This window comes from Panthera onca, chromosome B1 (genome assembly GCF_046562875.1).
Source record: "Panthera onca isolate mPanOnc1 chromosome B1, mPanOnc1 haplotype 2, whole genome shotgun sequence".
NCBI lineage: Eukaryota > Metazoa > Chordata > Mammalia > Carnivora > Felidae > Panthera > Panthera onca.
Genome location: NC_138342.1, coordinates 63,249,358 through 63,263,733, shown reverse-complemented (window position 1 = coordinate 63,263,733; position 14,376 = coordinate 63,249,358). Strand labels below are relative to the sequence as shown.

At 36.0% G+C, this 14,376-nt stretch overlaps 1 protein-coding gene across 4 annotated transcripts in view; it reads right to left on the bottom strand.

Moving 5' to 3' along the window:
• Positions 1-1,569: 1,569 nt before the first annotated feature.
• MRPL1 (mitochondrial ribosomal protein L1) overlaps positions 1,570-14,376 on the bottom strand; it is a 98,671-nt gene continuing 85,864 nt past the window's right edge. For all 4 annotated transcript variants that reach the window (XR_013555235.2, XM_060654812.1, XM_060654811.3 and 1 more), the window contains 2 exons: positions 12,467-12,548; positions 1,570-1,762 (listed from right to left, as the gene is read on the bottom strand). Coding sequence is in view for 3 of the 4 variants with exons in the window: in XM_060654812.1 (XP_060510795.1) it covers positions 1,644-1,762; positions 12,467-12,548 (201 nt within the window). In the remaining variant the exon portion in view is untranslated. The remainder of the gene's footprint in view (positions 1,763-12,466; positions 12,549-14,376) is intronic.

Below are 14,376 nucleotides of genomic sequence, written 5' to 3'. Positions count from 1 at the left end.
AGAGCTTCTACTCTGAATTAGGATCTCTAAATAATGATTAATCAGTACGTTTTCAAAAGACAGTAATTGGGGAAAACAAGTAAATACCTTTTTCTCTCCATCCTAACACTACTCTTTTCTCACGCCATTCCTTCTAACCCTTTTATTTCTACTTTCTCACATCCACTCTGCCATAACCCCATAACTAGAGATACCAAGACACTGAAGTATAATTCTTCAATATTTTCAAAATTTTAAAGTGTCACATAAATAGGTTGATTTATCTTTTAAGATATATAAAAAGGAGGTACCATACCCCAATGGTTAAGAGAACAGGCTTTAAAATCACACAGATCTAGGTGTGAGTCTTAGGTTAGGGGAGCTCACATAGGTTTCAATTTCCTTACCTGTGAAGTGGGAGTAGCAAACCCCCCTCACCGAACCGCTATGAGGATGAAATGAGACAGTGCAGTAAAGGCATAAGATGGTAGGTGGGCACTCAACAGAAGGTAACTGCTGTTACTATTTTGTAGTTACTGTTAACTTTTGTAGTTACTGTTTTTGGTAAACAGCCTTTACATTTTAATTTTCCTGTGGGGGGAAAAAAGCTTAATGGGGTACAGTGATTGCTCATGGTCATTTGGACTTCTCGGACAACTTCCACTTCAAAAACAATTTGGGAGACCTACATGAAGCTGCCAAAATATTCTTTACGAAGTGAAGATCCCACCAACGAATTTATCAATGCTACTATTTCATGAAAGAAGCAGCATTTGAACATTTGTTAAAAATAAATAAATAAAAAAGTAGAAGATAGTCTCTGAGTGAAGGAAATCATTCCAAAGAAAGGACAGTGGGCAACTGCATGCCAAAATTATCCTTATGTTTTTGATTTTTTCACCTACCAGTAAATACTTAAAGATCAACACCAGTTTGCAAACTGACGCTTGGTGAAAGACACTTAACTTTCTAGCCTGATTCTTCTCCATTAAATGAAATTGTTCTATCTACATCATGGGATGTTCAGTCAACAAACACTAACCAAACCTATTACTTGCTATTAAGCAAAGGAATTCAGGCTCAAATGAGATTAAGTGTATGAAAACACTATACACTGTATATATAGCACAAAGCACCATAAAATTATACACTGTTACTACAAAAAACCACAAATATTATAAATTAATTCCTAAAAGAAAAAAAGCTTTCCCACCTACATTTTAACGTCTTAGTCATTTTCTATATGCATGCTATCACAAATGATATTTAGAATTTTTAGAAAAAACACTTTCCATACTTTCTCCATAGAAAATAGACGTATTTAGGATATAGCTCATGACTCTGCCATTCTCTGTCCTATGAAAATTGAGAATATTACTTTTCCCTCAGAATGGTATGGCTCTCAAGGGAAAGTTATTAAGCTAGAAATTTCTGCTACAATTATGAGCGTGCAGAATCCAAATTCTAAGGAAGACAATTTAATATAGGTTCAGACAGAGAAAATTTTTTCTTATTTTTGAAAGTGTTGTAAGATTTTTTCCGAGTGTTAAAATCAAGTATGATGATTAAGAAATAACAAGACACCAAATGTAGAAATTATACAGTTTTATAATTGTCTCCATTGCTTCTTAATCCACTGAAAATAATTTCATAATATAACATTTTTAGGCATCTTCTTTGTTATTTTCTTTGGTTTCTACTTCTTTAGGCAACAATGGCTCGATCTTTAGTAACAAACCTTCACTTGTTGAAGTACGAAGGAAAGCTCGTACCACAAAAGGTCCTGGAAACAAAGACAAGAATCAACTTTTATTTTACTCCACAGATACATAATGAGCAGATATAAACATACAACAACAAACCTTATATAACTCATGTTATATTTTCCACTTGAAAAGTACTGATATTACTGAACTAAGATTTTGAATTATAAGGAACACAAGATCATTTGTTTTCTAGAGTAGAAGACAAACTAAAGAAACTCCAGCATATTAGAGATTTACCCTTGAAACTACATAATCTATAATAATTCATTTCTCTCTTCCAGAAGATGATCACCTAGAATTTATTTTACTGCAAAGTCGAAAGTGAAGGGAGCAGGTGGTGATATTTACATGTGATGGCAATATTCTAAATATTTATTTGAAATATCACAGATGCTATCTCTGTGTTACTAAACATTTAGTATAATTCCCTAAAAATGAAAAAGCTTTTCATAAGAACAATTAAGAGACTTCATTTAAAATGGCAAAGAAAGATAGAGACAGTTCAAGATGGCAGCATAAGAAGATCCTTAACTCACCTCTTCCCACAGACACAGCATATCTACAGCTACATATGGAATAAATTCCTCGAAAAAGTCCTGAAAACCAGATGAGCAGTATCTCCACAACAAAGGATAAAAGGGCTGCATCAAGACAAGTAGGAATGGCAGAGACAATACTGTCTGCAAAAACCCCACTCCAGGCAAGGCGACCGAAAATCGGGAGGGATCTCAATAATACAGAACTTTTCCCTGAGGACAAGGGCTTTGTTCCCCAAACTAGGCACCCCAACCACTGTGTCCTGTATCAGACAGATGAGCTCCCAAAACATATGGCTTTGAAAACCAACAGAGTGCATCCAAGAGAACCACAGAACTGGAAAGAACAGGGAACTCAGTGTTAAAGGGCTCACACATAAACTCATTCCACAACCTGGTGCAAAAGAAGCAGTGTGAAAAGCACTAGACCATATGTGAAGGAAACCCACTTATTAATCTTAAAACAACTGCTGGAAAGAAGAAACCTATTGAGACTTTCTTTGGGGATAAGAGTGCATTTTTGCAATCTCATTCAACCTTGCTAATGCCAGTGCTGGCAGGAGCCATGTTGGCAATCCTACTCTAACCTATCAGCGCCACTGAGCATGCTCTGCCCCTCTTCCATGCCACATCCAGAGCACAGCTGGTGGGCAACCTTGCTGTGGGGCAGCCAAACTGCAACCAACCAGGTGAGCAACCCCACCCAATAAGGCAGCCTGTTGCACAGGCAGCCAGTTGAGACCCAGCCCACCCCCTCATTCCTACCATACCCGTGTCATAGACAGACAAGTACCCCACACCCGTCCCCACCCTCCCCGCACACAGCTGGCAGGTGTGTGAAGCCCACACAGGGGATACCTTGAGCACCAGGCCCTGGTGGCTGGGGGATTACACTTCTAAGCCCCACAGAAAATCTTGTATACAGGCCACTCCTGATTGGGAGAGGTAGCTATTTCAATACATAGAAACACACAGAATCAGGCCAAATTAGGAGATAGAGGAATATGTTCCAAATGAAAGAACAAGGCAGAACCTGAGAAAAAGACCTTAATGAAATGATCATAAGTAATCTGCCTGACAAAGGGAGCAAAGTAACAGCCATAAAGATGCTCACTTGGGGGAAAGCATGGATGAACACAGGAGAACTTCAATAAAAAGACAGAAAATATATGAAAGTACCAAACAAAAATCACAGAACTGAAGAATAAAATAAGTGAACTGAAAAATACATTGGAGAAGCTCAACAGCAGACTGAATGAGAAACAGATCAGCAACCTGGAAGACAAAGCAATGGACTCACTCAGAGAAGGAAACAAAAAGAAAAAAGAATTTTAAATAGTGAAAATAGCTTAAGGAACACATAGGACAACTTCAAGCAGAGTAATATTCTCATTATAGGGGTCCCAGAAAGAGAAGAAAGGGGCAGAAAACTTATAAAAAAGAGAAAAATAACTGAAAACCCTAACTTGAGGAAGGGAATCGACATCCAGATCCAAGGTCAGAAAGTTCCAAATAAGATGAAACCGAAGAGATTCACACTAATTAAAATGTCACAAGTTAAAGACAGAATCTTAAAAGCAGCAGGAGAAAAACAACTTGATACATACAAAGGCAGCCCCATAAGGCTATTAGCAAATTTATCAGAAGAAACTTTGCAGGCAAAAGTGACTGATAGAACATATTCAAGGTGCTTAAAGGAAAATATCTACAACCAAGAATACTGTACCTAGCAAAGTTATCATTCAAAATAGGAAAAGGGATAAAGAGTTTTTCAGATAAGAAAAAGGTAAAGGAATTCATGATCATTTAATCAACCCTACAAGAAATGTCAAATGGAATTCTTTAAGCTGAAAGGAAATAGTACTAATGAATGACAAGAAAACATACTTAGTAAAAACGTCACTGGAAAATGTAAGTATATTGTAAAAGTAGTGCATTTACTCACTTATAAAACCAGTATAAAAGTCAAAAGACAAAAGTAATAAAATTAATTAAACCTATATTAATTAGTTAATGACATCAAAAAGTGTTAAAATGTACATCAAAACCATAAAACACAGGGGATGGAATAAAAATGTAGAGTTTTGGAATAAGTTTCAATTAAGTTGCTACCAGATGAAAACAGACTGTTATATACACAGAATGGTATATATGAACCTCACGGTAACCACAAAGAAAAAAACTTAGAGCAATATAAAAAGAAAATGAGAAAGGGATCTAAACATAACACTAAAGAAAATTATTAAGACCAGAAGGAAAGACAGAAAGAAAAGAACAGAGAGGAACAAGGAAAAAAGCCAGAAAACAATTAACAAAATGGCAATAAGTACATATCTATCAATAATTACTTTAAACATAGTCTAAATCTTTCTTTTTTTATTTTTTTATTTTATTTTTTTAATGTTTATTTATTTTTGAGAGAGAGAGAGAGACAGAGTGTGAGCAGGGCAGGGGCAGAGAGAGAGGGAGACACAGAATCTGGAGCAGGCTCCAGGCTCTGAGCTGCCAGCACAGAGCCCAATGCAGGGCCGAAACCCACAAACCATGAGATCATGACCTGACCCCAAGTTGGACCGAGTGAGCCACCAGGCCAACCAAGTGAGCCACCAGGCGTCCCTAACTCTTTCAATCAAAAGACACAGAGTGGCTGAATGGATTTAAAAAAACAAACAAACAAAAACAAGATTCATCTATACACTGCCTATAAGAGACTCAGCTCAGAAGTAAGGACTGAAAGTAAAGGGATGGAAAAATATATTCTATGCAAATGGAAACAAACTGACAAAAAGCTGATGTAGCTAAATTTATTCAACAAAAAATACTTTAAAACAGACTGTAATAAAAGACAAAGAAGGGTATTACATAATGATTAAAGGGTCAAACTGGCAGGAAAATATAGCATGTATAAATATCTATGCACCCAACATAGAAGCACCAAAATATATAAAGCAAATATTAATAAACCTAAAAGGAGAGACAGCAATAGTAGGGGATTTTAACACTTCACTTACATCAATAGATAGATGATCTAAACAGATAATCAATAAGGAAACATCACCCTTAAACAACACATTAGACCAGATGGACTTAATATATTTATACAGAAAATTCCATCCAAAAAAAAACAAAAAAATAAAAACCACATTCTTGTCAAGTGCACATGGGACATTCTCCAGGACATATCACAGATTAGGCCACAAAGCAACTCTCAGAGTATTGAAATAGTATCAGGCATCTTTTCTGACCACAATGTTATGAAACTAGAAATCAGTTACAAGAAGACTGGAAAAAAATACAAAAACATTAGAAATTAAATAACATGCTACTGAACAACCAATGAGTCATCAAAGAAGTAAAAAGGAAAAATCAAAAATACCTAGAGACATATGAAAACAGAAATACAACATACAAAAACCTATGGGATAAATCAGAAACGATTAAAGGAGAGAAGTTCATAGCAATACAGGCCTACCTCAAGAAACAAGGAAAATCTTAAAGAAACAATCTAACTTTAAACAGAAAGTAACTAAAAAAGAACAACAAATGAAATGCAAAGTTAGGAGAAGGAAAGAAATAGTAAATATCAGAGGGGAAATAAATGAAATAGAGAATAAAAGGACAATAGAAAAGATCAATGAAACTAAGAGCTTGTTATTTGAAAAGATAAACAAAATTAACAAACATTAATTAGACTCACCAAGAAAAAGAGAGGGTGGGCTCAAATAAATAAAATCAGAAATGAAAGAGAATTACAACTGATACCACAGAAATACGAAGGATCATTAAGAGACTACTATCAACAATTACATACCAACAAACTGGACAACTTAGAAAAAATTATTAAATACCTAGAAACAAACAACTTCCAAGATTGAATCAGGAAGAACAGAAAAATCAGAATAGACTTATAATAGCAAACAGATTGAATCAGTAATCAAAAACCTCCCAACAGACAAAAACCCAAGATTAGCCAGCTTAGCTGGGGAATTCTAACAGACATTCAAAGATTTAGTATCTAGCCTTCTCAAACTCTCCCCAAAACACTGAAGAAGATGAGAGAATGCTTCCAAACTCATTTTATGAGGCCAGTATTACCCTGATACCAAAATTAGACAAGGACACAACAAAAAAAGAAGAAAATTACAGGCCAATAATCCTGGTGAACATGTATATGAAAACCCTCAACAAAATATTAGCAAACCAAATTCTAAAATACATAAAAAGAATCACACACCATGATCAAGTGGAATTCATTCCAGGATGAAAGGATGGTTCAATATGTGCACATCAATGTAATACAGATTAACAAAATGAAAAATAAAAATCATACGATCACTTCAATAGATGCAGAAAAAGCACCCAACAAAAGTCACATCCATTTACAATAAAAACTTTCAACATAGTGCTTAAAGAGAGAACGTACATACCCCAATGTAATAAAGGTCATATACAAACCCACAAATAATATCATAATCAATGGTGAAAAGTTGAAAGCTTTTCCTCTAAGGTCAGGAACAAGACAAGGATGCCCACTCTCCCCACTATTATTCAACATAGTATTGGAAGTTCTAGTCATAGCATTCAGGCAAGACCAAAATAAGGCATCCAAATAGAAAAGGAAGATGTAAAATTGTCACTTTTTGCAGAAGATATGATATCATATATAGGAAGAGCCATAAGACTACACCAAAAGACTGTTTGAACCAATGAACAAATTCAATAAAGTGTCAGGGTACAAAATCAATAAACAAAAATCAGTTGTTTCTATACACTAACAACAAACTATCAGAAAGAAATTAAGAAAGCAATCCCATATATTATTGCATCAAAAATAACAAAATACCTAGGAATAAATTTAATAAAGGAGGTGAAAGCTTAATACATGGAACACCGTAAGATGGTGATGAAAGGAACTGAAGATGATACAAAGAAATGGATATTCCACGTTCATGGATTAGAAGAATTAATATTGTTAGAATGTACATATTACCCAAAACAGTCTACAAATTCAAAGCAACCCCTATCAAAATTCTAGTGGTATTGCTCACAGAAACAGAACGAATGATTCTAAAATTTGTATGGAACCACAAAAGACCATGAACAGCCAAAGCAATCTTGAGAAAGAACAAAGCCAGAGATAGCAAGCTTCCTGATTTCAAAACTATACTACAAAGCCACAGTAATTAAAACCATATGGAATTAACATAAAAGACATATGGATTCATGGAACAAAATAGAGAACCCAGAAATAAAGCCACACATATATGGCCAATTTACAACATAAAAGGATACACAACAGAGGAAGGGTGGCCTCTTTAATGAATGGGGTTGGGAAAACTAAACAGCTACATGCAGAAGAAGGAAATCAATACCTCCTACCACATACAAAAATTAATTCAAATAGATTAAAGACTTGAAGGTAAAACCTGAAACCATAAAACACGAAAACACAAGTGGTAAGCCCCTCAACATCGGTCTTAGTAGGTTTTCTGGATGACTCCAGAGGGAAACAACAACAACAAAATAAACAAATGGGACTACATTACACTAAAAAGCTCTGCACAGCAAAGGAAAGCATTCAAAACAAAAAGGCAACCTAGTGAATGGAAGAAGGTATTTGCAAATCACATATTCGATAAGGGGTTAATATCCAAAATTTTATAAAGAACTCATATAACTCAATAAAATAATAAATAAATCCAATTTAAAATTGGGCAGAGACACTCTCACCACTGTTGTTTAACATAGTGCTGGAAGTTCTAGCATCAGCCATCAGACAACAAAAGGAAATCAAAGCCATCAAAATTGGCAAGATGAAGTTTTCACTTTTTGCAGATGACATGATATTATAAATGGAAAATCCGATAGACTCCACCAGAAGTCTGCTAGAACTGATACATGAATTTAGCAAAGCTGCAGGATACAAAATCAATGTACAGAAATCAGTTGCATTCTTATACATTAATAATGAAGCAACAGAAAGACAAATAAAGAAACTGATCCCATTCACAATTGCACCAAGAAGCATAAAATACCTAGGAATAAATCTAACCAAAGATGTAAAAGATCTGTATGCTGAAAACTATAGAAAGCTCATGAAGGAAATTGAAGAAGATATAAAGAAATGGAAAAACATTCCATGCTCATGGATTGGAAGAATAAATATTGTCAAAATGTCAATACTACCCAAAGCTATCTACACACTCAATGCAATCCCAATCAAAATTGCACCAGCATTCTTCTCAAAACTAGAACAAGCGGGGCGCCTGGGTGGCGCAGTTGGTTAAGCGTCCGACTTCAGCCAGGTCACGATCTCGCGGTCTGTGAGTTCGAGCCCCGCGTCAGGCTCTGGGCTGATGGCTCGGAGCCTGGAGCCTGTTTCCGATTCTGTGTCTCCCTCTCTCTCTGCCCCTCCCCCGTTCATGCTCTGTCTCTCTCTGTCCCAAAAATAAATAAAAAACGTTGAAAAAAAAATTTAAAAAAAAAAAAAAAAAAAAAAAAAAAACTAGAACAAGCAATCCTAAAATTCATATGGAACCACAAAAGGCCCCGAATAGCCAAAGTAATTTTGAAGAAGAAGACCAAAGCAGGAGGCATCACAATCCCAGACTTTAGCCTCTACTACAAAGCTGTCATCATCAAGACAGCATGGTATTGGCACAAAAACAGACACATAGACCAATGGAATAGAATAGAAACCCCAGAATTGGACCCACAAATGTATGGCCAACTCATCTTTGACAAAGCAGGAAAGAATATCCAATGGAAAAAAGACAGTCTCTTTAACAAATGGTGCTGGGAGAACTGGACAGCAACATGCAGAAGATTGAAACTAGACCCCTTTCTCACACCATTCACAAAAATAAACTCAAAATGGATAAAGGACCTGAATGTGAGGCAGGAAACCATCAAAACCTTAGAGGAGAAAGCAGGAAAAGACCTTTTTGACCTCAGCCGTAGCAATCTCTTACTCGACACATCCCCAAAGGCAAGGGAATTAAAAAGCAAAAATGAACTACTGGGACCTTATGAAGATAAAAAGCTTCTGTACAGCAAAGGAAACAACCAACAAAACTAAAAGGCAACCAACGGAATGGGAAAAGATATTTGCAAATGACATATCGGACAAAGGGCTAGTATCCAAAATCTATAAAGAGCTCACCAAACTCCACACCCGAAAAACAAATAACCCAGTGAAGAAATGGGCAGAAAATATGAATAGACACTTCTCTAAAGAACATCCGGATGGCCAACAGGCACATGAAAAGATGCTCAACGTTGCTCTTCATCAGGGAAATACAAATCAAAACCACACTCAGATATCACCTCACACCAGTCAGAGTCGCCAAAATGAACAAATCAGGAGACTATAGATGCTGGAGAGGATGTGGAGAAACGGGAATCCTCTTGCACTGTTGGTGGGAATGCAAATTGGTGCAGCCGCTCTGGAAAGCAGTGTGGAGGTTCCTCAGAAAATTAAAAATAGACCTACCCTATGACCCAGCAATAGCACTGCTAGGAATTTACCCAAGGGATACAGGAGTGCTGATGCATAGGGGCACTTGTACCCCAATGTTCATAGCAGCACTCTCAACAATAGCCAAATTATGGAAAGAGCTTAAATGTCCATCAACTGATGAATGGATAAAGAAATTGTGGTTTATATACACAATGGAGTACTACATGGCAATGAGAAAGAACGAAATATGGCCCTTTGTAGCAACGTGGATGGAACTGGAGAGTGTGATGCTAAGTGAAATAAGCCATACAGAGAAAGACAGATACCATATGTTTTCACTCCTATGTGGATCCTGAGAAACTTAACAGAAACCCATCGGGAGGGGAAGGGGGAAAAAAAAAAAAAAAAAAAAAAGGAGGTTAGAGTGGGAGAGAGCCAAAGCATAAGAGACTCTTAAAAACTGAGAACAAACTGAGGGTTGATGGGGGGTGGGAAGGAGGGGAGGGTGGGTGATGGGTATTGAGGAGGGCACCTTTTGGGATGAGCACTGGGTGTTGTATGGAAACCAATTTGACAATAAACTTCATATATTGAAAAAAAAATAAAAATAAAATTGGGCAGAGAATCTAGACATTTTCCCATTTCATGGCCAACAGGCACCAAAGATGCTCAACATCATTAATCACCAGGGAAATGAAAATTAAAACCACAATGAGTTATCATCTCATACCTGTCAGAATGGCTATTATCAAAAATAACAAGTGTTGGCAAGGATGTGGAGAAAAAGGGAACTCTCATGCACTGTTGGTGGGAATGCAAATTTGTGCAGACCCTGGAAAACAGTATGGGGATTCCTCAAAAAATCAGAAACAGACAACCATATGATCTAGCAATTCAACTTTTCAGTATCGATCTGAAGAAAATGAACACACTAGTATCAAAAGATATATGCACCCCTATGTTCCTTGTGGCATTATGTACAATAGCCAAGATATGGAAACAACCTAAGTGACCATCTATACATGAATGAATAAAGATGGGGGGTACACACATACACACACACACCACAACGGAATACTACAATACTATTCAGACATATTAAAGAATGAAATCTTACTATTTGTGACATTAATGGACTTGAGGGTATTATGCTAAGTGAAATGAGTCAGAAAGACAAATATCAATGATTTCACTTATAAGTAAACTCTGAAAAAAACAAAACAAACTGACAAAACCAAAGCAAACCCAGTCTCATAGATACAGAGAACAGAGTGGTGGTTGCCAGGAGGGGAAGAGTATGAGGGGAGGGGGCAAAGTGGGTGAAGGGGATCAAGAGATACAAACATTCAGTTATGAAATAAATAAGTCATGGGGATGTAATGTACAGCACAAGGGGTACAGTCAATAATGGTCTATTAACCTTGTATGGTGACAGATGGTAACTAGACTTATGTGGTGATCAATTTGCAACATATACAAATGTTGAATCACTACATTGTACACATGAAACTAAAACAATATTGTAGGTCAATTACACTTCAATTAAAAAAATGACAAAAGAGTATACATTGGTTTTCGAGATTTACTGTCCATCATTCCACTCCTGTGACAGCCTCAGAAGATCCTATACTGCAATCAAACTGCTCCATGGAATATAAGAATGTGTACACATACAATTACTAAGTACTATGGCCATATCTATGACAGCAGAATTAACAAATGAGGTATTTATTCACCAGTGTGTTTAACTCCCAAAGAGATAAAAAAATAGCTTAAGATTGTGTTTTAATTATACACTTGGTTATAAAACTAAACCTGACAGAGTCCTATAAGGCTAAGTCTATAAATGAAGAGTCTATTGAGTGTAATGAACCCTTTTTTTGGCTGCAACCAGCCAGGAGAGAAATATGCACAGACTATGCACAGCACATAATGGAATAATAAGGACACTGTAGGTGTTCCTAGCCTATTAAACAGCTTCCATATCTCAATCAAGTTTCACTGCTCTCCATGAATCACTGTTTGTAAGAAATGTCTCTCAGGACATAATTAAAAACTTTGTTCTTTTCTAATGTAGGTAAGATTAAGAAAGACAATTGCTAATGCCAGTGACAAAGTGAATGGTCTGGACTCAAAATATTTCATAAATGATTTTAGTTTCTATTTAACACTACGTAAGTTTAAGGCGATCAGTTACAGTTTTCTTTCAAAGTTTATTACATTTAATGATAGAAATAATGTGGGAATTTACAAAGATTTCGTGATATGTTTCTTATTCATGTTAAAGAGGTCTCTTATCCAAACAACTACAACATGTTAATAAGGTAATTAGGAATCCTTTGGAGAATTAAATTTTATTTATTTAATCCCTGAAAATACTACTGCTGTTGTATATTGTACTTGCTTATCAGCTTGATTGTTTTCTTAGTATTTTACACTTTTTTAAAGTTTATTTATCTATTTATTTTGAGAGAGAGAGAGAGAGAGAGAGAGAGAGAGAGGTGGGGGGGGGGGGGTAGCGGGGGGGCGGGCAGAATCCCAAACAGGCTCCATGCTGTCAGTACAGAGCCCGATGAAAGGTTCAATCCCATGAACCATGAAATCATGACTTATGCCAAAATCAAGAGTCGGATGCTTAACCAACTGAGCCACCCAGGCACCCCAATATTTTACATTTCTAAAGAAACACAGAGCTATAGGGAAGTCTACCCAAGCAAACCACTCACCCAAACTGAGTGGTCTGTGCTTACAAACTTCACTGATAACTGCTTGCAGATTCGCCACTATCTGGTCACTTGGCATATCGAGCTGAAAGAAAAGGATATATAACATTAATAATGTGAAAGTGAGAAGACAATACAACTTTTAGTAATTGCATCAGTATTTATTTTAGGCAGTGTCTTTCAAATATTCAACTAATGCGAACTATCTATTAAAAGACCTTACTCTGGAAGAAAAAGTTTCTGTAACTCTTCTTTTAGAATGCTACATTCACATGTCCTTACATGTCAAGACTTAATTATCTTATGGAACATGTCATAGTAAAGTATTTTGAAGTTGTTCTACTTGAGACTCCTTAATTTCCAAGTAATTTCCCCAAAGCACATCCTGAGGCAGAATATACCATCCCCTGATCCCTACTCCCAAGGAATTAGTGATACTTCCTCTTGAAGTTTTTTTATTAATTTACTTTTACAGGAAACTAAGAAAATGTTTAGAAGTTCATGCTTTCAGGAATACAAAATAAAACTACTTAACACACACACTTACATTTCACATATCTGCTACAGAGACATTTTCAGTATGCTATGGTAACACTCTATGTGGCAATAATTATCCCACTACTCAACAAAAATTACAGTAAGTAAATATATACTGAACAAGCACTACTCATAAAACTCCAAAACCTAGCTCCTAAATTTGTAAAGTCCCTGTGTTTATCATTCAAATTCAATGCATGTTACTCTTCTAAAATACACTACTTAAATTAGTTATATTCCATCCCAGTGTTTAAAGGATTTTAAGCTTTGTCAAATGAATCAATTTTTTAAAATTCGTGTAAAACTCATAATAGCATAACTGGCAAAAATCACATGGTAACAGTTCAAGTTCAAGCAAGGTTTCTGTTTTCCAACGACTCTGAGACCATTGCAAGAAATGTGCTGGGTAATAAGCATAAAGAGAATTCCTCATGAAAAAATTATTCTCATTACCAACAGACAACATTTATTTGACACTCACTTGAACATGATGCAATACCAAACTCTAAATGAGAAGGTTTGGACATTATTGGAGGAATTTTCACTTTATGCCAATCCTTAAGTGGGAGTTCTAATAGGAAAAAAAAAAATCAAGCAATGCTTAATTCACCTTATGAAGTCCACAGAATTTACAGATTTTAATCTGCAGTGAATCAAGTAGTTCACTGGCAGAAAAGGCACCTTACATTTGCTATGTTAAAAATCAAATCAGTCATTGAAAAAAAATTAAAAGAAATGGGGTGCCTGGGTGGGTCAGTCAGTTAGGCATCTGATTTCGGCTCAGGTCATGATCTCGCCATTCGTGAGTTCAAGCTGTGCATCTGGCTCTGTGCTGACAGCTCAGAGCCTAGAGCCTGCTTCCAATTCTGTGTCTCCCTCACTCTCTGACCCTCCCCCGCTTGTACTCTGTCTCTCTCTCTCTCAAAAATAAGCATTAAAAAAAAATTTAAATCAAAACAAAAACCTTATTCTCCACATTAATCAAATTGTCCTTTCTATCATCCACTGAGGTAACAGTTACGGCTCTAGTAAGTTCATTCACCCTTTGTTAAAGACCTACAGCTACCTTAAATTTAGGAAAGTAATAGATACAAGAAAAAGCAAGATGTCCAACATATTTTTTTTATTATTTAATAACTATTAAGTTATGCTCTACATTGTTATACTATCTATAATACACTAAACTCAACTATACTTTCTGTAGACTTATACTGCCTACAGTAAACTAAAATAAAATGCTACACAAATGCAACATGTGCTTTAGAAATATAAAACAAAGACTTCCTCAGCAACTTTCAGAACTAGGATACCTTCAATGATTTCATTAAGTTCTAAAATATGTAAAAAGGTTTTTAAACATAGTTGGGGCGCCTGGG